Consider the following 23,639-nt stretch of genomic DNA (forward strand, 5'->3'; position numbering starts at 1 on the left):
AGGCAGAAAGTTGTAGCCTGCGCTCGGGATAGCTTGCTGTACGGGCCGGGGAAAGTCCTACGCTCTAAGTAGAAAGATTTCACTACATCATTGTAGCGTGTCAAGCGATCCCTACTGGTGGGGGCAGCCTCCCTGTCTCCCGCGCGGTTTTGAGCCCTCACGCTAGGGAGTGGGTAACCTCATTGAGGGTGGGGAGGTGCGGGTGGACGCTGCCTACATGAGCTGGGGACCAGACGAGTGTAACCTGATAGTCGTTTGAGCAAGGTGCTTGTTGCCAGATGCGCAAGGCTTGGTGGGAGATATGGCCGTTGATGTAGTTGATAACAGCGGAGCGGGAATCAGAGACGATGGTATGGCATGTTGGGTCTAGTGTGGCTAGTGCAATGGCCACTTCTTCAGTTTCCTCAGCATGTGGGGTTACTTGGCTGATAGCATGATAGAGAGAGCCTTCACGGGTGGTGACGGCTGCAAAGCGGGTACCGTGGGGATATTCGGCGGCAAGGAAACTCACACCGTCGTTGCGAGCAAGGGCTTTGGTGAGAGCCGTGGCACGTGCTGTGCGGCATGCGTGGTTGTATTCGGGGTGCATGTTTCTGGGGATAGGGTTGACGTGAATCCAGGCTCGTATGGTGGAGGGGATCTGGTGTTTATGGCCGTGTTGATGGTGGTAGGTGATCGCGAGCGAGGTGAGGATGTGGCGGCCCGTCGCTGTGAGTGTGAGTCTCTCCAGCTAAGAGCGGCGTTGGGCCTCGATGAGCTCGTCCAGTGTGTTATGGACGCCTAGTTGAAGGAGAAGGTCAGTGCTGGTGTAACCGGGGAGGCTGAGGGCTTGTTTATAGATATCGCGTAGGAGGATGTTGAGTTTCTTTTGTTCAGCCTTGTACCAGTTTAGAAACACAGCAATGTGGCAAATTACGAATTACTAGATTAATCGGAGGAGATTCTCCTCTTTCATACCCCCACGGCGGTTGGAGATCCGTTTCAAAAGTCTCATGGTGTTGAATGCATTGACCTGGATTTTTGCGAGGGCCATGCCATGCGCTCCGTTCACCTCTATAAGCATGCCGAGCACGCGGATATTGGTGACGAGGGGGATGGGGCTGCCATCCGTGAGCTGAAGTGCGATGTCTTCGTATTGGCGTTTAGCGGTGGAATGTTTCGGACGGTGGCCATGGAGAGTAGGCCTGTAGAGGAGGAGTTCGGACTTCGCAGGAGAGCAGCGAAGCCCCGTGCCTTGGAGATAGGTCTCGACTGTTCCAATGGCAGATTGTAGTGCCATTTCTATTTGGCCGTCACTGCCTTGATGGGCCCATATGGTGATGTCAGCGTAGAGGGTGTGGTTGACACCGTCTACTTGCTGCAACTCCTTGGCAAGATCGATCATGACGAGATTAAAAAAGCATTGGGGAGATAACGGAGCCCTGGGGGGTTCCCAGCACTGCCCAAAGTCCGGGCGTCGGAGCGGAGGTCCCCAATCGAGAGGAAGGCCATGTGATTAGAGAGAAAGTCTCTGACGCAATTATAAGTGCGCGCACCGAGGTTAAGGCGTGAGGTGCGGTCGAGAATGGTGGAATGGGCTATGCTGTCAAAGGCCTTTTCGAGGTCGAGGCCGAGTATTGCTTTAGTAGTGCGGGTTCTACCTTCAAGTATATGGTGCTTAAGTTGTAGCATGGCGTCTTGGGTCGACAGGTGAGCCCGGAAGCCAATGGCTGAGTGAGGATACGCTGCAGTGTCTTCCAGATGGGTGTTAATTTGGGCGAGGAAGGCATGCTCCATAACCTTTCCCACACATGAGGTTAGGGAGATGGGGCCAAAGTGATCATGGCTAGAGGGTTTGCTAGGTTTGGGAATAAGGATGACCTTTGCTGTTTTCCAGGCTGGGGGAATTGCACCCTTATGCCAGCAGTCATTGATATAATCTGTAAGGTGGGTGACGGAAGCGTCATCCAGGTTACGGAGGGCTTTGTTAGTGACCCCATCGAGGCCAGGAGCACAGCGGCTGTTTAATTAATTTGTGTAGGGTGGCTTGGATCTCAGCGACCCTAAAGTCTTCGTCCAGTGGGGGGTTGGGGGCCTCGGTGTAGGAGCCGTGAGACTGCACTGGGCCCACGGGGAGATACTTGTTAGTAAGGTGGTCTAAGACTTGGGTGCAGCCCTATTTCTTCGTTTCTGTATAGAGAAGTTTAGTGAGGCGATGTTGTTGGGTAGAGCGGGTGGCTTGACTATCGAGGAGGTGTTTGAGAAGCTTCCTAGAAGAGGGACAGTGGATCTTTCCGTCAGCAGTATTGCACAGTTCAGTCAACTGTTGACGGCTGAGGGTGAGGCAATGGGCTTCGATTTTCTTGTTGAGGAGGGCTATTTTAGTGCGGAGGCGCCTACGCTGCCCTTTTCAGCGAAATAGGATGGATGTTTTAGCTGCGAGGAGATGACCTAGTCTGCTGTCCATGCGCTCGACGGGGGCATCGGTGGTAACGGTGTGCGTGGCTGCCTTGGTATCAGATTGGAGATTTCGGGTCCATGCATCAATGTCCGGTATGCGTTCCACGTGCGGGTGAGGCAGATCGATGCTTGCGAAATGCATCCCAGTCAACCCAGGTGAACTCTCGGGGTTTGGCGGTGACTGCAGCTATCCGAGGGATACCGTATTTCGCATGTATAACCCGCACCAGAAATTTTAAAAAGTTGGCGGTAAAGTTGGGGTGCGGGTTATACGCGAATTTTACTTGGAGGTGTGGCTTCACGGCAGCGCAGCGCACGCTGCCGTGTAGCCACACCTCGAGGCAAAGTTCTCCGCCATTTAGTTTAGTTATCTCCTAGGGAATCCTACCCTTTACCCACCACTGCGTGTTGAAGATCCCTTCTCCCCTCCATCATGGTCGTCCATTCCCCTCCTTTTTACAGGTCGGCATTTTGCGTATAGCGAATAATGCACACGCCGCCGGCCAACTCGTACGTCACCCGTTCCTGCGGCGCTCCCTCGGTTCACGCGAAGCGCGTCGCGATACGGCTGATAGCCAAATCGCCGTTGCCCATGCAAGTGCTGCTCCGGCCGCACTGTCATCCTCTGATGCGTGAATGCTAGCTGCGCCTGCGAAGTGATCCAATTTGCATCAGATGTCACGTGACTGATTTGTCGGCGATGGCGTCTGTCCGTCATGTGAAACCAGCTTTATCAGCATCGCCGAAAGGGGGGGGGGGAGAGGGACAGAGCCGCTGGCTGATGATACAATGACGTGGACGAGTCGTGTATCTGTGAATAGATTGTTTTTGCAAAGATTTGAGCGTTGTTGCATGCAGTTATTACCGCGGGTTATACGCACGGATATTTTTTTTTCTTTCCCAGCTGTTGTAATTAGGGGTGCGGGTTATATGTGGTGGCGGGTTATATGCAGGAAAATCCGGTAAGTATGGCAATGATGAAGTGGTCACTACCAAGATCATGTTGTGTGTTGCTCCATTGGGCGTTGGTGACATTCTTGGTAAATGTGAGGTCGGGGGTCGTGTCGCGGGAAGTGGAGTTACCGAGGCGTGTAGGGAACGTGGGGTCTGTAATGAAAGTGAGGCCGAGGTCCTGGGAGTCTTGCCAGAGGTTTTGAGCTGCCATCGTAGAGTAGCCATATCCCCATACCGTGTGGGGGAGGTTGAAGTCTCCACCGATTACGAGTGGGTTGGTGCCAGCTACGTTAAGGGCCTTCTTGAAGAGGGTGAGAAAGCGGCTTCGAACTTTGGCAGAGGCATGGCTGTACACCTTAAGGAGAAAAAGACTTTCCTTATGTTTCCTAGTGGGTATAAGTTCAACGAGAAGGTGTTCGATGTTTCGGACATCCAGATTGTGTTCAATGGCGGTGATTCTCTTGCGGACGAAGGTGCAGAGGCGGCGAGAAGCATCTGACGAGATGAAAGGTTGGTATCCTGGGAGGGTGACCGAATCGATATGGGTTTCTTGAATCATGATGACGTCCGGTTGCCGGCTGAAGGTACGTAGGTGTTGACGGATGACTGGTTGTTTGCGGAGATAGCCTCGGCAGTTCCACTGCCAGATAAGTGTATCGTTGTTAGGGTGGGCCATGATGGGGATTGGGGGATGCCATCATGGGCAGTGCCAGGGTTTCGCGGGCAGGGGGAGCGGCCATGGGGAGAATTTGTAGGTGGTTTTCAACGTTTGTGACGTGCTGTGCCAGGGCAATAAGGGCATGTTGTATGGATTGGACTGCATTCTGGAGTGTTTCCATCGTGCTTTGTAGTGAGACTAGCTTGTCCTTAACCTCTGAGCGCACTTGGCCTGCAGCTCCCTCTCGCTTTTTGAGGGCCGGTGTCAATGGGGCGTCATGGCTAGAGGAGGAGGGGGCTTCGGTGGGTCGTGTAGGAGCGGGTGTTTTGGATTGTTTGAGGTCGCGAACCTTTTGCGAGAGCCTGTGAATTAGGTCGAGCATAATGGCGTTTTCTTTTTTGAGGTGAGCTATTTCTGCGTTATCATTAGTGTTAGTGGGCGGTGGGGAAGGTGTGGCGACCCTCTCGTGAGGTGCCCGTAAGGGCTTCTGTGAAGCTCACCTTGTTAGTAGAAGGCTTAGCGGGTGGCGTAGAAGTAGATCTGGATCGGGAACGACGTTGTCTCGAACGTGAAGAGGTCCGGGAAAAATGTTGCCTCGAGCATGATGGAGACCGGGATCTGGAGCGGTGTTTGCAGTTCACGGGCGGGAAGTCAATTTCTGGAAGAGTTACTTGCATTGCTGCTCTGCGTTCCCCGATGCGCTTGCGAATAACATACGGTGTCTTGTAGCGAGCCGTACACGATTTGTCTGCCGTGAGATGAGGGCTGCTGCACAGCAAGCATTTGGGGTTACATGTGTGGTCGGGAGGTGGGTTGCGGACTCCGCAACCTCGGCAGATCTTGTTATTGGGAAAAGCGCAGACATCTATGTGGTGTTCGAGGCGGCCGCATTGGTAGCAAATTTCTATTTGCTTGTGGTATAATGAGCATTGGATTAAGGTGGCTCCGTAACAAACCAGATAGATATGGCACGTCGGGGCCGCTGAAGGCGATGACAACGGTGGTTGTCGTTTCAATGCGTTTTGTGGCTAGTGCGAGCGGGTTGCGGGTATTTACGATGTCGGTGTTGATTTGCGGTGGGGTATCGGATAGGGGGATTCCGCGGATGACTCCCTTTGTGGTGTCTTCGGCGGCTGTCTCATACGCGTTAACATTGTGCGTGACCCCATTGACTTGAATGGATTTTATGCAGATATGCCAATCGGCGTTCTGCAGGCTTGGCGTACTGACAATGACAATGTTTTGTTAGGTGTTGGGGCACACGGTGTCTTGTTGAATGGATATCTGCTGGGCTAAGCTGTGTGGCTTGGAATACGGCTGTAGACACGGTGGGACTACCAATTTTGGCGATGTTGAGGGCTCCCTTAGGGCGAATGATAATCTTGATTTCATTGGAAGGTAGCGGAGGCATGCGTCCAGCCTTGAGAACTTGCGAATTGGAATGTGCAACAAAATTTTTACGTTCCTGATCCAGCTAGAAGCGTTGAAAATAATTATTGAGCTGTCATTTTTCTGTCCCCATTTTCAGGCGTCATAACACGTTCAGACTTGGTTTCAGCGATGTCCTCTGTGAACTAAGCAAGACATTTTGTTTATATTTGGCGAAAATAAAGGGCGCATTATGGACAATATGTAGGTAAACTTTAAGGCCAAACCCCATATGCGCGAAAATGCACGTGACAGCGACAAGCGATGCAACGTAGATCGCCTTTGCGCAAGCTGTCGCTTGCACGGGCAAACACCATTCACGCGACTGCTTCAGCGAGCGATCTCCATTGTTGCTGGCATGAGGGCGTCTACTCATACCAAATGTGGCGCGTTGTCAGCGGTATGCAGTGTAAAATAAGATGTTTTGTTGCACAATAATACATAAACATTTTTTATCATTGTCCTGCAGGATTTTTTTTATATGCACGTGCATAAACGTTACTTTATTTCCTCGCTGTGTGCACGTTGCTGCGAGTTGAAAAACATGTGGAGACAACCGGCAGTACGTCACTGATGTACATCCCGTTCCGGTGTTTTACTATTGGCTACTTGAGCACAGCACTTACGGGCGACAGATTTCAAATTTTAAAAATCGAGCGATCGCGCGATTTCGACCACGCGACACGTCGCGCGAACGGCCCGTTTCGTCGCTCATACCGTCGCGTGCATTTTTGCGCATATGGGGTTTGGCCTTTAAAGACAGGGGACTAATTATGACATTTGCAGTAAATTGCGCATGCAAGCGATCCGGAGCTTTATGAATGTGCTTTGCGAAGAAAGAATTTATCCCGTTGCTCTGGCAGAACTATGAACTCGACTGATACCAAATCTAGCGAAAATTGAGTAAGGAGGGCGAGAGGGAGGACACCATGGTAAATGTTATGGCGAAGTAACGTGTATTGATGAATTACTGGCTGTTTAAAAATTCCAAACAAGTGCTCCAAAGGATTGCATGCGGGCAAAGTTTCAAATGGTACAGTCATATACAGGCTACTTTTTAACATATGCGATATAATTACAAAAAAGTTTTATCGCAACTGTTCGAAAGAAACAGCTTCGCTAGAAATCAGGTTGTTGCACACATCTGCTGTCACTTTTTTTTTTCTACTGAATATTGCAAGTAATTTATGTTGGTTGTACTTTGTTGTGTAGAAACTAGACAGTACTATTACCTAAACTAGCAATGCATTTAGGCTGTAGACTGAAATACCAAGTACAATTCTTTGTTTAATTATTAATATTATTTGTAGCAAATGTACATTTTTTATGTGCGCTGTACTGCTGCTACTGGGCGGGATCGGAGACCTCTGTGAGACACTCATTGCCTTTTGTTCCTGCATCATTTTGAAATTTTATATAGTTGCAATAAATAAATGGAAATTCAAATAATTTTTCGGGCACCACCATGGTTCACCATGTGTGATTGATAAATAGGTCTTTGTCTGTTAAATATAAAAATAACTGACAGACGCATTTCCAGGCTCTTTCACCTATTGTAATTCGCAATATATATATATAGAGAGAGAGAGAGGTCAAATTTTTTGCAATTGGCTCCGCACTCGAGAAATAGTTGGTACGCCACTGATCTTATTGGCTTATATCTTGTGCCAAACTTTCTTTTTTTTTTAATTGTTTCAGTTTATTCGGTATGTAGTATAACTGTCACCGTTTTGTGCAATAAAATGATGAGGAATATGAAGGACATGATTTTGGTGGCTTTGTATAGGGAATAATTATAAAACAAAGAAGTGCATGGTAAGGTTCGCTTGCCTAGTTGCAAACAGCTTCACTGTGATGTTCCATACAGTGCCAAGGAAGAGTTAGACATTAAAATTGCCAATTTGTGGCACATTGTTTCTGTAGATAAAGTATCTCCCCCTCCCCCTTTAACCTCCTTTTTTTTTTCATAGTTCAAATTTTTTAGCGATTTCTTGTTGTCTTGTCCTTATACCGGAACTGGATTTTATTGTAAATCCCATTGCAGGCTTCCATTGCGCAAAAGGTAGAATGAAAAACACAGATTGAGCTCCCAACTCACTCAAATGTGTGCCTTGTTTATTGCTGGCATTTGCGAAACATTTTTTGGGCTGAGGAACTACTCTCATGTTTACATGTGGTTGGCAGTAAAGGTAGTGTGCTTATCACACACAAGTGGCTTGGTGTGGTAGACCTTCTAGAGGCTCTGCAGAGCAGTAAATCAAGACCAAGGCAGGCACATTGGGTGTGATGATTATTGCAGTACAACTGTGATCACTGCCCAAGATGTGTGCAGCAGCTCATGATTAGCAAGCATATGACTGGGTTTGTAATAGTTGTTAAGGAAACTTTTAATGGGTATCGAAATGCTATTTTTAGTGCATTGTACATATTTGTATCACTGTACCACAAAGGATTAATATTTTCCCTCTTCTTGGGTGCTTTTCAAACACTCATAACAAAACAACTGTTCAAATCAGTGCCACTTATACTAGTGCTGCCATCTATAATCTTAGGTAGACTTTATTCTGACAAGTGGCACGGACAGCACATTTGGTTTTGCAAATGCCTTGATTACGGTTTGGTGCCTGCCTGTTGTGGCATGAAACAAAACTAAAACTGATTAAAAATGCGGCTTCAACGTTCCTGGTGTCTTCTTTTACCCGTTTCTTAGGCTTGTTTTTGACTGGCATTGTTCAGGCTAAACGGTTGGCTATCACACCGGCCAAGTCGCACAGGCCACGCATTTGCATTTTTTCTCAAAGCGGAGGGTTTTTTTTTTTTTTTTTTCACAAAGGCTACATCGCTTGCAAGTCACTCCAGGGGGGGTGAGAGTCCACCTACTGGGCTGTCCGCTTCGGCTGTCGTGATTGGCTCCCGCTTCACGAGCGCGAAGGTGCCAGCCAGTCTCCTTTGCGCTCGTGAAGCACAAGCGATGAGGAGTTCGTCCCAGAGCCAACGCCTGTGGATGAGGAAGAGGCTAACGATGGGGACCCTTCTTGCAGCACTGCGGCTTCGAAGCGCAAGCGCTCATACTCACGAGAAAAAAAACTGCGCAAAAGAAAAAGATCCGCAAGTTGGTCCATACTGATTTTTTGGACGAAGATGACGACGCTTTGCTGGAAAGCTAGTGTAGCAGCCTCCCTAACAGTATTGTAGAGGTACCAAAAACATGGGACCCCCTGTTCTGCTCTAAAGCTTCTTTGACCGCAAACGAGGCATTGTGCTTGTACTTTAAGGAAGAAGTGCTTGACCTTCTTGTTACAGAGTCGAACAGGTATGCCAGGCAAAATCATCAGTTGGGCTGGCTAAGCAGAAGCTTGAAGCCTTCCTAGGGATGCTTATTTTTATGAGTGTGAACTCTATTCATTATATGTACTTATATAGGAGTAACGACGAATTCTTTATGTGGGTAAAGTGATTACTTTTTAATGGTATGAAGCAATCCTCAACTGTCTTTACATTACTGACCTTTCAAAGGTGAAGAGGCCAGGAAGTTAATGATCGACTCGGAAAAGGCCGTCCTCATGTCAATGCTTTGAACGAGCATTTCAAGCAACACAACAACCCTTCACCTTATCAAGCAGCAGATGAGAACATGATACTGTTCAAAGGACAGTCCCCGTTAAGACCATACATCCGAATATATGAAGGAAAGGATTTATGAAGGAAAGGGATGGTAACCAGCCCGTTGATCTAACCCTAGAAGGGCATGTCGTCTTGTTGCCCTCCGAAGATGCCAAAGGGGGTTCTCAGTTATTTTTGTAAAATTTTTTTACAACCACACGACTCCTTGAAATGCTTTCAGAGATGGGCATTCTTGCAACTGGCACTGTCCACACCTACCAAAAAGACCGGCCGCAAGTGATCAAGAGTGAAAGGAGAGTATTTGTGGTGGTCCAGTTCTAGTGGAAGGACAGCAAATGTGTCTCTGCCTTGTCAAACTTCCACAATCCGAAAGCAGTTGTAGAGGTGAACAGTAGGCTATCTAGTGAGGCTCTAGTAGGAGTTACTTGTCAAAGGTCATATCTGATTACAACACCTGGACAGGTGGCATAGACAGGTTTGGTCAAAAGTGCAGTGCCTACCGAGCAGACCAGTGCTCTAAAAAAGGGTAGCACAGAATATTCTGTTATCTGCTGGACGCCGCTTTTGTAAATGCCTTTGTGCAGTTTTCCACGTATCTTGGGACCATGTACTTGTTCTTCCGGCTTTCCCTTGGGTGCAGACTAATCACTGGGCGAACCTTCAGGGCACTACAAGAGATTATTGCACATAAGAACAAGAAGAAGGGGTCTGCAATTGGTCAGCAGATGGTAGGAGTGCCTGTGTCACACAACCCCTGAACGAGGCGCCAACACCAGGCCAAATTCCAAAGCCAACTTATCAGCTTCCGAAAATAACCCCACGAAAGCAAGGGCAATTAATAAGGGGCCCTCTGGTGCCCCAGCGAATGCCGGTTGTGGTCCTAAGACCGAGTCAGATCCCAGAGTTGTCAAAACACAACAAAATATATTCTTTAAATAAGGCATTTGCATACACACATGTACGCTTCGGCTAGGTACATCACTATAATTTAAATGGGTGTTAACGAAATACAGGAAAATAATTGATGACAAGCACTAAGAGTTCAACACATACAATACAGAATGAATAAGAACACAAAGTACCCATTCGTATTCACCCGTGCTGGTCTTGAGCCGGGCGATCTCGGCGTAGCTCGAGGCAAATAGATGCTCGAAGAACTCGTCGACTAGCTTGCCAGGGAATCCCCTTCTTCCGCAGACGGTGTCTTCACATCACTGCTCTTCACCGGCGTGGTCTGATCCCCCTACTGATTCCTGCACAGCGCTTTTATTGCCTTTGCCAGTGTTTCTCAAACTTTCTAATCGGGTTCCTATAGCATGAAAAAAAGTTTGGGAATCTTCTAGACATTACTCGCGCTTTCGACCGCGGTCGCCAAAGTCTTCTAGGAAGGTGGTGACTGATCCGTTGGCGCACGCTCCGACTGTCGTACCCTCTCTCTCTCTGCTCGCCGTGTGTCTGGGTCTGAGAGAGTGTTTTGGTGCGCTCTCTCTCTCTCTCTCGATACCGTAGCCTTCGTGCATCTTGTTGAAGCTACTAGTCTCCGTAGATCGCGTCGGCTGGCTGTGGTGTATGCGCTCTCTCCCTCTGTAAAAGCCGCCGTGGGGCCAACGTACTCCTTGGGTGATGCGCGGCGCACGCTTTAATTATGCACACTTTTGCGACAGCTTGGCAACATCAGATTTCTCAGCCAAGATCTAAGGATCACCCGCAGCCGTCGTCCAGTCGAAGGAGGTGCTGCTCCATGGCACAGAAGCAGGCCCGAACAAGCCATCTTTGCAGCAAATGCCAAGTTCCGCTGTGCATTGAATGTTTGAAGCGATTCCACAAGTGAACAACAGCACTATTGATTTTGTAAATATTGTTCCTGTTTGGGTATTACCTTTTCGTTTTATACCACCTGTGGACAGCTGTGCAAATGTACACCGCATTTCATTTCTTGTAGTAAAGTCAGTGGTACATATACGTACAACTTTTTTTTTTCATAAACTGCTCTACCAAATTTCTTAAAAATAGTGTCAAACATATTTTATGTCATCCTGAGTGCTGTTCTTCAGTTTTTAAGAACGAAATTTAAACTAAAATGTAGCACCTCACAAAGGGTAAATATATGAAGTGCTTTTTAAAAATCCTTGAGGGAAAGAGGGAATAATATTTAATTAGAGGAAATGTAGAGAAGTTGGCCAGAGGAGCAGGTCTGGCCTGCTACTTTGCATAAAAATGCTTGAATTTCATATTGTGATAGGCTCAGCAGACTTCTTTGGACATCTGGCCACTATGTTGGTGTAGGGTTGCCAACTCTCATGTGGATGAATTCGGGACGAGGGGGAGAAAAGGGGGGCGGGGGCGGATGGTGATGACTGACGTGTCAGTGCCAGGAGCCGCCAGTCTGTATGTGCAACGAAGTTTGAACATTTTTTTTAGCCCTTCCATGTCAACTAGAAGGGTGCAGTGTATTTGCCTGACAAACACGGCTACCAATACGGATCGAGGTACTGTGAACGGTTAGGTCATACAACAGAACTAGGGCCACAACAAAAGTGAAACCGCCTTTATGTTTACGACCATGCAACAGAACACAAAAAAGGTTGATGTGCGAACGAACTGCTAGGTATTTTAAAAAGGAAATCTGGTGTATTTGTTGTCATCCAGAAGTGCAATAAAACCAAAAGTTGGGACATTTGGCCATCCCGACTGGGGCAAGTCAGGACGTGGGACATTAATTAAAAGATCGTGACTGTCCTGCTTAATTTGGGACGGTTGGCAATGCTAGGCTAGTGCACTGCAAAAGTCAAGCTAATCTAGTCGTGTGGTGTTGGCAGCTTTGTGGTTGCTTTTCTTTATTTAGCATTTTCTTTATTTATACACAAAAGTTTGCTGGTTGTTGCAGACAATATTTTGTATTTGAAGACGTACTACTTCAGCAGAGGGTCAGCTGTGGTGATCTCAATCAACGTGGTGCAGCTTGCCATAGCAAAGGTCCATTGGCAAAGATGGACCACATTCTATTCTAAAAGACGACGTTTAGCAAGTCTCGAGAACTTTCACTGAGCCACAGCGGCTCGAATATGAAAACTTATTTTGAAATCCCTAACGCCAGACTGACACATCGGTGCTGGGGTTCTGGCTTGGGTTCTTGCATTCGCGTTAGCCCAAGACCCAGAAATCAAAAACTAGCGTGGGCCCCCAAGCTGTCTTGGGTCAACCTCGCGGGTGACGAGAAATCACGAGATAGCCAGGAGAGCCGTACGAGCCGCAGCCATCCAAAGCCATTATCTCTCAGGCGGTACGCATGACTGCTCCGAGAGCTACGTACCCGTGCTCGCAGCAGAAAATGACGTGAAGTGCTCACAGCGAACCCTTTTCAGGACGTTAAGCTGTGGCCACAAGTTGCAACAAATCTTGCAGAGGGTACGAAGAAACTATTTTCACTGCGGTCAATATGCAACCTTTGCAAGACGTATACTGCCGCCGGCCATGTCGTCGGTAAATCGCTTCTGGCAACAGTAGAAATAGATCTTCGATGTCAGCCCAACTCAAATCAGCATACAGCAGATGATCGCAGAGCAAACTTGCTGTCCTTCGACTGATTTTTGCCATTTTACACTGGTGAACTTGCCGTTTTGAAGTGAATCACAAAAAAACACCATTTAAGAGCACTTGGCTGCGATTGGCTTTGCTTGACTTAAAATAGTTGACTTAATTCGTAGTACTAACAAAGCGATTACATTTACGACATTTTATTGTTCGCTCTTTTTGCTCAAAATGCATTCTGTTTGTTTTCACTTGCAAGAAAAGCTTTTCTTCTTTCAAGCACCTTTTTATTTTCCCCACTGCGGTGTCACGAGCACTCGACCCCACGCTGTCTGCATTTGACCCAATTCTCAAACTCTGCTGCTCCTCTAAACCCAAAAGCAACTAACGCAACGCAGCTTGGGGGCCCAGAGTCTTGGGTCCCCAATTCTAAAACTGTCTATTTTTTTAATCTTGTTTGTCTTGTGTGTTTGTTTGCAACCAAACCAAAATGGTGATTTTGCTGCAGTGAAATTGTCTGTAATTTGCAGAACAAAACATGGCACGTGCTTTGTTTTGCCATTACTGTGAAAGATGCACCAACATTGTTTCCTGTCATAGCCTCAGACAAAATAAGCATGTAATGCACCCAAATGTGGTATTAAACTGCATGCACCAGCCATCGCTGTGTAGAACTTGAGTGCAGATGAGCCAGAAACCTTGCCGTAAAAATCATGTACATGTGCAGGGTGCTGTTATGCAACATTTTGTACATCTGATCATGTCATAGCAGTATGACCTATTATCTACACTTTAGGACAAGTCGATCCCCAGATTTCTCACACCCATGCAGTGCAATACTGTTTGGAACTCAAAGCCTATGTACTGTTGCTTCTCCTGTGTGCAGACTGAAGGCCCTGGAAGAGGAGCCATACAGCCAGGCTGAAGCAGAAGCTGCAGCTGGCATGGGAAATTACATTCCTCCCAAGAGGCGCAAAGTGGAATCGCAGCCCCCAAAAGAGTAGCGTTTGTACATTAAAAGCAATGCTGGTAGATTGTTGTTTCTTGTATGTATCATCATGGGCTGTGCCTGCTCATCTGTTGCATGAACTGCTTTTAATATGGTCCTGGCTGCACATGCAAGCTTGCTCAAGATCAGCGTTATTTCAGTATGATCCTTAAAGGGACTGACAACCGCCTAGAATGTGTCACGAGATGTTGATGGAAATGAAAAGATCATGATTTATAGCAATGTAATCAAACGTGCTGTTCTCAATTTGAGTAGGAAGTATATTTATTTATTTATTTATTTATTTATTTTAGTACCCTCAGGGCCCGAGGGCATTACAGAGGGGAGTGGGTTACATTCGAGAAAGTTGAAAACAAGAAACAGCAGTAGATTTATATAAAACTAAGCATAATTTAGGCTCACTGGAAAAAAAAGAGAAAAAAAGAGAAAGTGACATCAATACAATAAAGGAAATTAACAATAACTAGCGCACAGTACGAGAGAAAATAGCTAGCTGAAGAAACAAAGCATAAAGAGATCTTCTGCAACAAATAAATAAACGAAAGAAATGACGCTCAAAGTAGTAATATGGGGCCTACAAAACACAGAACACCCGTCTTAAAAAAGATTGGTGTGTTAAAAAAAATTGCTAAGAAGAAAAAAAGCAATGCTACAATTGTGTTTATGACAACAGCAGGTTTGTTAAAGTAGCTTTGAACTTAGCATTATCAGATATTTCGACGACGGATCGGGGAAGGTGATTCCAAGTTTCTGACGTACTGGGGATGAATGAATTGAAAAAATTGTTGGTGTGGCATGAAGGAATACCAACCTTATGACGATGGTCGATGCGTGCTGAAAAGTAGCACGAGGGGATTATCAATTGTGGGGTCTCACACATGCTCTTGGGACAAAGGAACGACACAGTAGTGTAAACAAACACAAGGGCATTTATTGCGCCTTTCATACACTGATGCACGCTAGCCGAAATACTATGCATAGAACATTCACATATGGGCCCGCGGCATATCAAGGAAGTCCGACTCACCGCGACCGGATAGCGAGCAAATATGTTCGCCCCATGCTATGACACCATCACCTAGTCGTTCACGTGTATGGTCACGCGAACGGTAGCGCATTCAAACGATCCGTGTTCGTCCATACCGGTGTCCTGCTCTTAGCGTCACGAGACGGTCCCGCGAAGCGTATCGGTGCACGCGCGAAACGTTCGTGCATGTTGGTTGCCGATCCCAAGCCAAATAGGAAGTGCTTTTGACCTTTTTCTGCCAAGTCACCCCGCTGTTCGGTGGCGTTAGCATCGCGACACTCGCGCCATCTCTCGCAACGCGCCGCAACCACTACGCCTGCCTCCGGCGCTTAGCCACGCGGAGAAGCCGGACTACAGGAGACGCGAGCTATGCGGAGACAACAACAGCAGGGGACACGCGAGAGTCGCGCATCCTCCAACCTTAAATTACTACACATACTCCGGCGAAACATGTCACACAGTCTATCAAGGTGCGCGTCGCGAACAAAAGTTAGTACATGCGACAGTGGCCACGCTGAGGAAATGTCCACCTGTTATCCACAACATGTGAGCTGACATTGTCTCTGGGGTTCACCGCTGGCATCCGTTGGTCACAGCACTACCTCTGCAGATTCAATGGCACGACTCCAGCACAGGACTCTGGACGGCGACGGCGAAATCGGCACGAGCAAGCGTCGCTCGCGCCGACACGCCCTGCTGGCGAGAGCCTGTGATGTGCGGTGCGCGACGGTGATATTTGTGGTGTGCGACAAGGTGCGGTGCATTCAAACAAGAAGCAGACGACAAGGAGAGCGCGCCAAGGCGAATTCCATGCTGATGGAAAACGACGACGCCGAAGACCGTCCGGCGCGTGAACACGCGGCACAAGAAAAGAAATCAAAAAAAAAAAGAAAGCCAATCCAATCGCAAAGGAACACGGAGCCTCGAGCAGCCAATGAGAAATCGACGAATCGACCAGAGCAGCAGAAAAAGGAGCCGCGCTGGCAGTAGGGGGAGGAGTTCCAGAAGCGGCACCAGGACAAGGTCGGCCACCGGATCGGGAGTTGAAGACGGCCGTCGGGTTCCGGACCCGAGCCACCAGGACTTCACCCGGCCGGGGCCTCCTGCCAACCCATTCCTGGGCGCCGCCACTCCATCCGTTCGAGAACTGCTGCCCGAGGCCGGCAAGCGTCTGCGCCCGTGGGCAGAACGAGAGCTGTCGGGCTACGGGCCCGAGCTCTACGACCTGCTGCCCGGTCAGAACGCCGCCACCGTCAACCCCTGCTGCCAAGCCGCCTGCCTTCCCGGGCATCGCCACCCTGCCCGATAGTCAACTGCTGCTGCCCGAGACCGGTGAGCGTCTGCGCCCGTGGGCAGAACGTGAGCTGTCGGACTACAAGCCCGAGTGCCACAATCAGCTGCCCGACCAGAACGCCACCACCGTCGACCCGTGCTACCGAGCCGCCTGTCCTCTTCCACCGAGCCAGAGCTGCCACGCTCTGGCAGCCTGTACGACGCTCCGACACAACGTCTTTTGGTAAGACCAACAACGCTTCTCTCGTCGCCTCCGCTTCGCCGCGTCGAGACTGTAGTGCATACGCACACCCGCAGCCTGCCCGAACTTGCCTCATAACATTAGCGTTCCAGCTACGTGTTTTCATGTTATCGTTGTGTGTTTGGTTTATGGTTTCCTTTTCCTTTTAGTTTTATTAAAAGTTTGTGTGTTTCCCAACCAACGGCTTTGTCCTCGATTGGGTTCTGGGAGGCTTCGCCTCAGAGAACCACCAGAAAATATTAGACAAAAGAACCTGCTCATCACAGAGCCGCAGTAGCCGTTGGTGACTGCTGGCTCTTTTCCCAGTCGCCGAGGGTTGTGAGCCGGACACAGGCGGCCGCCGAAATTGCTGCGCCGAACTGGCCACAGGCATCTGCATCGCCTGGGGTAGCTTGATTGTAGTCCGGGGCAGCAGCGCACATCAGCAGCAGCAACTGCTGATGATGTGCAGGTAACAGCAAAGCAGGGTGACTCCGCTCGCGCTGCGTACACTCAACGCACTCAACAAACACTAAAGTAGTACAAGGGAGAGGAATTGGGCATATGTATCACCCACGTGGTACGATGTTCAATTCGGCTAGCAAAATTTCGGGCGGCAGTTCAGGTGCGAAGTTCACGTGAATAAAGCTTACTTTCTTGAGTCAAACAAGTAATTTCAATTCGTGCGAGGCGAACTAATGAGGGAAGCAATCTGCGACACCTCAACACCACGGTCCACCAGGTTGTGTCCCTCAACGTGCGACAGGCGGCTTTGTAAAGCCTTAGGCCTAATGCGTCGCCACCCTGACAACAACCGGCATCCAAAAAAAAACATCACCCAAAATGGGCACAACAAGCAGCCGCAAGGAGACGTTAGCTCTGTGAGGTTGTCCTACCTCGCTCGGTGCACACAGCATCCGAGTTGACGGCGCCCACCGTCCCAGACGGTGTCGGAGCGCCCGGTGCCAGGCCGCAATACCAGTCAGGCCGTAGCGGCACCCGTGGCCCGCGGCCACCCGGCTCTCTGAGCTGCGACTTCCGAAGTCAAAGAGATAAAAGAAGCTATTTACATAAAAAATTCGTACCACCCACGAGGCTTCCGTACTCACTTGCTTCTGGCTTGCCAATTCTCCGTGGGCGCTAGGCCTCGCTCTCCCAGGATGCAGACCACGTGGCTCTCGTACCGACGGGTGTACTTTAACAAAACACTCACGAAAAGGCTTAGCAAGTTGAAAAGTTCCAACACGCTACAGAAACCGTCGCCTCACTCAAGAAAGCACGCCGCCGACACTGGTGATCAAAATCCACGCTAGGACTACGCTTCGGTTGAAACAAAGGTTGTCGCGGACCGAGCAAAACTGTTAAAATTATCGTCCGATGCCCCAAGAGGCTCCACGTTGAGCAGCCAGAAGAGGGGTCTCGCACATGCTCTTGGGACAAAGGAACGACAACACAGTAGTGCAAACAGTCAAAAGGGCATTGCACCTTTCATACACCAATGCACACTAGCCAAATTACAACCAATAGAACATTAACATGGGCACGCGACAAATCAAGGAAGTCCGACTCACCGCGACCCGACAGCGAGCGAATATGTTCGCTCGCTGTTTGCTCGCTTTCCTTTTATTTGCTTCTTTTTGCTTGCATTCTGTCCTTTTGTCATGTTGAATTCAAGCGTCGGCAAGATTTCTTGTAATGTATGTTTGTATCAGTGTACTTGTATGTTCCCACCCTGCTAAGATCTTGTAAAAGATCGCAGTATCTATAAATAAATAAATAAATAAATGCCACCATGCTCACGGGCGACCTTGGCAAATGAGTGCCATAGCAAAGTGGAACGATATCAGACTATGTGCGTTAGCCAAAGCAATGAAAGTCTCAGAATCACAACTACACGTGCTAAATAAGCATGACTTCAGGAATATGGTCTGTCGCTACATAGCTCGAACACTATTCGCATTACCGTTGACAGCCATCGTGAGATACCGAGTTCTGCCGTAACAAATCTTTAACTTACGGCTGCACACTTACTTATTGAAAACACTCATGTTGGTTAGGCTCGTGCAGCTCATCAAATATCGCCCATGGCTAACTGTGATCCATAACCATCTTGGAAAGCTCGTTGTATAACAACCGGTGCAAAAAGCAGGCACTTCACTCTGGTCACCATGCTGCTGTGCTGGTCAATCTGAACAAACTTTCTCTTACCCTCGGCCCTATGAGGTTTTTCTCCCAGCTGCATGCTAAAGTATGCATCGACATTACCATTACCAAGGCCTGGTAAGCCAGAAAAGTCGGGTGGTCACGCCGCCTGTTTTCTCAAGTCCGATTGTTTGTCCTTAAAAATGAACTGCGTCATAACCTAAAAGAGCCAAAGACTGAACATAGCAACTTTCGGGAATATTTACAGCACAGCAACAGTCCTAATTTATTTATTATTTATTTGTCAGATACTGCCGGCTGCCTTTTGGAAGCCATGGCAGGAGTGGGTACAGTGATTTAATAAAGAATAAATATACATAAGAATTATTCAAGTCAACAAAATTGATAAGAACAATAGTATTGCATGAAAATAGTGAGAAAGCATCTATGGCTGAATGACAACAAGAAAGAAAAAAAAAAGTACGCAATCATTGGTACTGCACATAACTCGTATTTCAGGATGAAGATAACAAACAAGACTCTGGATGTTAATTGAAATCATCTAAAGGAAACATAAGGGAAAGGTAAACATACAATGGCTATTCAGAAACTGATACATCGGTACAGGGTTAGATTCACGAAACCTTTCTGCGAATGCAAGCTATCTGTAGGGTTGCCAGATTGGGCTATTAATAGCCAAATTGGGCTACTTTTTACGCGGCTTGGCGTCGAAAATTCCGAGTTGGCTACATGGCTATATTTGGGCTATTTTTTAAGGACGTCAGCACTGACAAAATTTGGGAACGCCGGTTTATGAAAACCCAAAGCTCATTGATGCGATAAAGTTATGTAGGCAATCGCGAAGGCCGTGTTTTTAGGCAATGTCGGCGCTGAGTGGATGGCGTTAGGTCATCGCTGCCGTGTTTACACGTCTTTCCAGGCTAAGCTCCCTTTTTGTTTTGGTTTCGGTGCCACCTGCTGCCGCTTCACACGTGGTTCAGTTCTCAAAACTAAGCATGGCAAGTGGGTGAAATACAGCCGTGCATATATAAGAAGGAATGGGAGAAGGACCCCTCTTTCAAAGGTAAATTGTTGTTTGTGCGCATATTTGGTTTTAAAAGCGTCTGGTGATGCGTTATTTCGGAATGGAATAAGAAATTCGGCAAATTTCTTACTCTAATACAAAATGTCCGAAATTCATTCCGCATTCTAAGGCAACTATTGCATCTGCAAAGCATAAAGCCATTCAGGATTTAAAATATCACAGTTGAGAATGAGAATGTTTTAAGGTAGCATGAAGGCCTTGCGTGAGGCTCCCACATGATCACGAACTTCGGCACAGGTACTGTCGCACTTCGTACTTGCGGTGGACGTACTTTGTACTAGCTCGTCGTCTGCCGTTATCTCAAGATCGGTAGCCACGGCAAGGTGCGCGTTCAGGACCGCTGCCGTTCCGTCCCCTCTTGCCCTTCTAATCTTTGGAAACACACAGATATTGCCGGCCCATGCACCGGCTTTATTAAAGAAAGGATAATCGAATACGCTATAGGATATTTATTGCGTTTCCTTTTTGCAGATGTAAGAACGCAGGTGCTCCATTTTCAGTTAGTGCGACGTAGTGACGGTAACGGAGGGTGCGCCAGCCTGGCCGAGCCGATTGTGTTCGCGAAGAACGGGTTGTCAGAGTGCGCAGGCTCGTTTCCTTTACTGTTGTGTGTCCCAGCGGGCTGACCACACGTAAAATAAGTATTTTATGATTGTCAACAAAAGCGGTTGTCTATGATAAAATAACAGGTAACTGAGCAAGAGGTATTTCCTTTTATTGCGATAGCAATTATATGGGGACTACAAGCGCATTTCTACGGTGGTCGTGGTCGTCGCTGTAAGGTTGCGTCTCAAGTTCAAACACGGTAACATCGTCACCGCTCGCGTATGTGTTCCCGAGTGGAATTACATTTTTTTTTTTTTTCAAGTCACACTGAAGGTAAGGTACACAGCCCCCCTCGTAAATTTGGCAACACACGCATTCGTGCCTGCATTCAAAGAAAGTTACGCACACGTTTTCAGATTGCACGAGCCTTGCCAGGGAATCCCTGTTTAAAAATTGCACAGTTCAACGCTTCAATACTAATACCACCTGGGTTATTGCCAGCGCCGTAATCCAGGTGGCAATTTAAACTGCAAACTTTAATTCACCTCTGCTGCTACGTGCCAGCAGGTCGTTCCGTTTTTGCACTCAAATGCATATTGCAGTTACAACTGTCACTTCTTCGCACGAGGAAAATGCGAGGTTTCAAGTTTTCTCCAGAGTCCAGTGTGCCTCTAAGCGGCAGCATTTGCTAACTCAGCGTCAAGATGCTTTTGAGTAAAAAATACAAAATTGAGAGAGAGAGAGAGAAAGAGAGAGTGGGATAGAAATAAAATGCTTATTTTATGAATCAAGCTTAGGAAAGGCATCACTATTTTAACTAAAATGCATTGAGCTCGGGCCGCCTCTTGGGCACTCGGTCGTGACGAGCCGAAGGTGATCCTAGAGGCTGGAGGTGGTAGTATTTTGCCCGACACTTATAAAAAAAATGCCTCGAGTAAGAGAGGCGTGCACTAAAGTTAGCTCACAACGTGGCTCAGTAAATACTCATAGCGTCATGAATCAATCGGAAACGAAATCATTCGGCTCGTAAAAATAAGCGGTGTCCAAATCCACGTCTGAGTGGCAGCTCTCTCTAGAATTCTTTATGCAGATCTTGAGGCCACTGTTAGGCTGGTTGCATGCGGCGGAAGTAATTTTGAGCCAGAAATACGCGGTGAACCATCTGCACCATCTATAAGACACCTGCAGAACATCATCAAACTTCTGGCTATGTTTTTGGCTACTTTTGGGTCACAAAAATTTAGGGTCTGGCTATCTTTGGGCTACATTTTGGGATCATTTGGCTATTTTTTGTTGAGGCCATCTGGTAACCCTAGCTATCTGGATAAGTAACAGAAGTGTCTAGGGAGTAGGCAATAGTGGCTCGCTTACGATGCAGGCTCTATGCAAGGAAAAAAAAAAGAAATAGTACAATCATGATCACTGTCAATAAATATTACAAGTAAGGTTGTATGGCAGATATGAAAGCATCGGCTGATGATAACCCAACTACGTCACATGGAAGCGCGTTCCATTCAGCTATGGTTCGAGGAAAAAAGGAAAAACGATATGCGTTTGTTTTCACTCGTGGCATTAGAATCGTTTTGCTGTGTTTCCATATCGTAGGCCTTGCGCTATTATACTGCATGTAACTGATGAATTCCATCTTTGTTCTACCATTTGCAATATTAAAGAGCATTTGCAGTCGGTGTAGTTTCCTGCATGATTCTAAGGTAGGAAGACCGCTTAATTGCCTAAGGTTAGTAACCGTCACATGCCTGCCATAAGCGTTGAAGATGAATCTTAGCGGTTTTTTCTGGGCACATTCAATGCAATTTATATCAACTTTGGTGTGCAGATCCCAAACGATGTCTGACTAACTAATAGTCAGACATCGATCTGATAACGGTCTAACTAATGTCGTGTATGCCACAAGCTTAGTTTTGGAAGTGCAATGTGTTAGACGATTCCTTAGCATGTAGAGAGAGAGCAAGCGAGAGAGGAAAGGCAGGGAGGTTAACCAGAAGTCAGTTTCCGGTTTGCTACCCTACACTGGGGTGGGGGATAAAGGGGTTGGAGAGAGTGCAAAGAGAGAGAGAGAGCGAAAAAAAAAACAGAAAAAAAACACAGGCATTGGTAACAAAGGAGGCGTTCCAATCACAGACGTTCACACAGGCCAGTGGACTTCAGGAACGGCAGGAGCGCTTGCACGGCCTTCTGATGCGATGTTGAGTTGCGTCGATGTTGCAGAATTGTTTCTTCTGATAACGGCTGGTCATCCAACTGGTTCAGCACGACGGAGAGCGATTGTCTCTGCACACTGTATTGTGGGCACTGACAAAGAACATGACGAATCGTTTCCGCATCTCCACAATTGTCACATGCTGCACTGTCGGCCATCCCTATGCGGAACGCGTAGGCATTGGTGAACGCAACGCCCAACCATGGCCTACACAGAAGGGTCGCATCTCTTCGGGGAAGTCTTGTTGGAAGTCGAAGGCTTAAGGTTGGATCCAAGGTGTATAATCGGGCGTTCATAAAATGTGGTTTATTCCAGTCTGATGAAGTGCATTGGCGTGCAAGCAGGCGGAGCATCCTTGCAGCATCTGTCCTAGACAGCGGGATCGATAGGCGGTTGTCTTGTTCATGAGCTGAACGAGCAGCTTGATCGGCACGTTCATTGCCAATAATTCCACAGTGACTTGGCAGCCACTGAAATATTATTTCGTGTCCTTTTTCAGTCAGGTGGTGTATGGCCTCTGTGATTTCGAAAACCAGTTGTTCCTGTGGACCGCGCCGTAAGGCTGACAGTAAACTCTGCAGTGCCGTCTTCGAGTCGCAGAAAACGGACCGTTTGTGGGCTGGTTCATCATTAATAAAATGTAGTGCGACTCGAAGCGCTGCCAGTTCTGCTGCCGTCGACGTTGTCAAGTGAGATGTTTTCATCTTGATAGTGGTGGCTTGTTCTGGAATAACGACAGCGGCGGTAGAGCTGTTCTGCAAGACGGAACCGTCGGTGTATATGTGGGTGTAATTCTGGTACTTTTCATATAATAGGAGTAAGGCAAGCTGTTTAAGAGCCGGCGATGACATATCTGCTTTTTTCTGGACGCCAGGTTCTGTCAGGATGATCGTTGGCTGAATGAGGCACCAAGGAGGAGTGGAAGGTCTCGCGGCAGGTGTGAAGCAAGATGGTATAGCCTCACGATGTGCGGATACCATTCTGCAGAACGAGGCGTGTGGTCTCTCCGCAGGTAGAGAGGCTAGATGGTGACAAGGAGTCCGTGCAAGGTGCATTACGTGCATGCTTATTGCTTCAACTGCGATGTGGGTCTTTATGAGGTGGTCTCTGGCGATTGCAATAGTTGCCGCCGTTGACGCACTTCGAGGAAGACCTAGACAAATCCGGAGCGCCTGGGCCTGCACACTTTGTATAGTACGTAGGCTTGTTGGACTTGCGTTAGACAATGCTGGCAAGCTGTACCGCAAGAAGCCGAGAAAAAGTACTCTATATAATCGAAGCATAGCGCTTGTCGACATTCCCCAGGTCTTTCCAGCAAAGAATTTCAAAAGGTGACAGACGCCTGTCAATCGTTTTTTCATGTACAATACATGGGGGCTCCATGAAACGTCTCTGTCAATTATGACACTCAGGAATTTATATGACCGTACAAATGGTATCAT

The 23,639-nt window shown here is 47.8% G+C and overlaps 1 protein-coding gene across 1 annotated transcript in view; it reads left to right on the forward strand.

The window, feature by feature from the left end:
• Positions 1–13,666, forward strand: part of LOC119465097 (zinc finger protein 593-like) — a 29,013-nt gene extending 15,347 nt beyond the window's left edge. Inside the window, exon 3 of the mRNA XM_037725900.2 lies at positions 13,521–13,666. Within this exon, the coding sequence (XP_037581828.1) occupies positions 13,521–13,638 (118 nt within the window). The 3' untranslated portion in view covers positions 13,639–13,666. The remainder of the gene's footprint in view (positions 1–13,520) is intronic.
• The last annotated feature ends 9,973 nt before the right edge of the window (positions 13,667–23,639 follow it).

The sequence above is a fragment of the Dermacentor silvarum genome, chromosome 9 (genome assembly GCF_013339745.2).
Source record: "Dermacentor silvarum isolate Dsil-2018 chromosome 9, BIME_Dsil_1.4, whole genome shotgun sequence".
NCBI lineage: Eukaryota > Metazoa > Arthropoda > Arachnida > Ixodida > Ixodidae > Dermacentor > Dermacentor silvarum.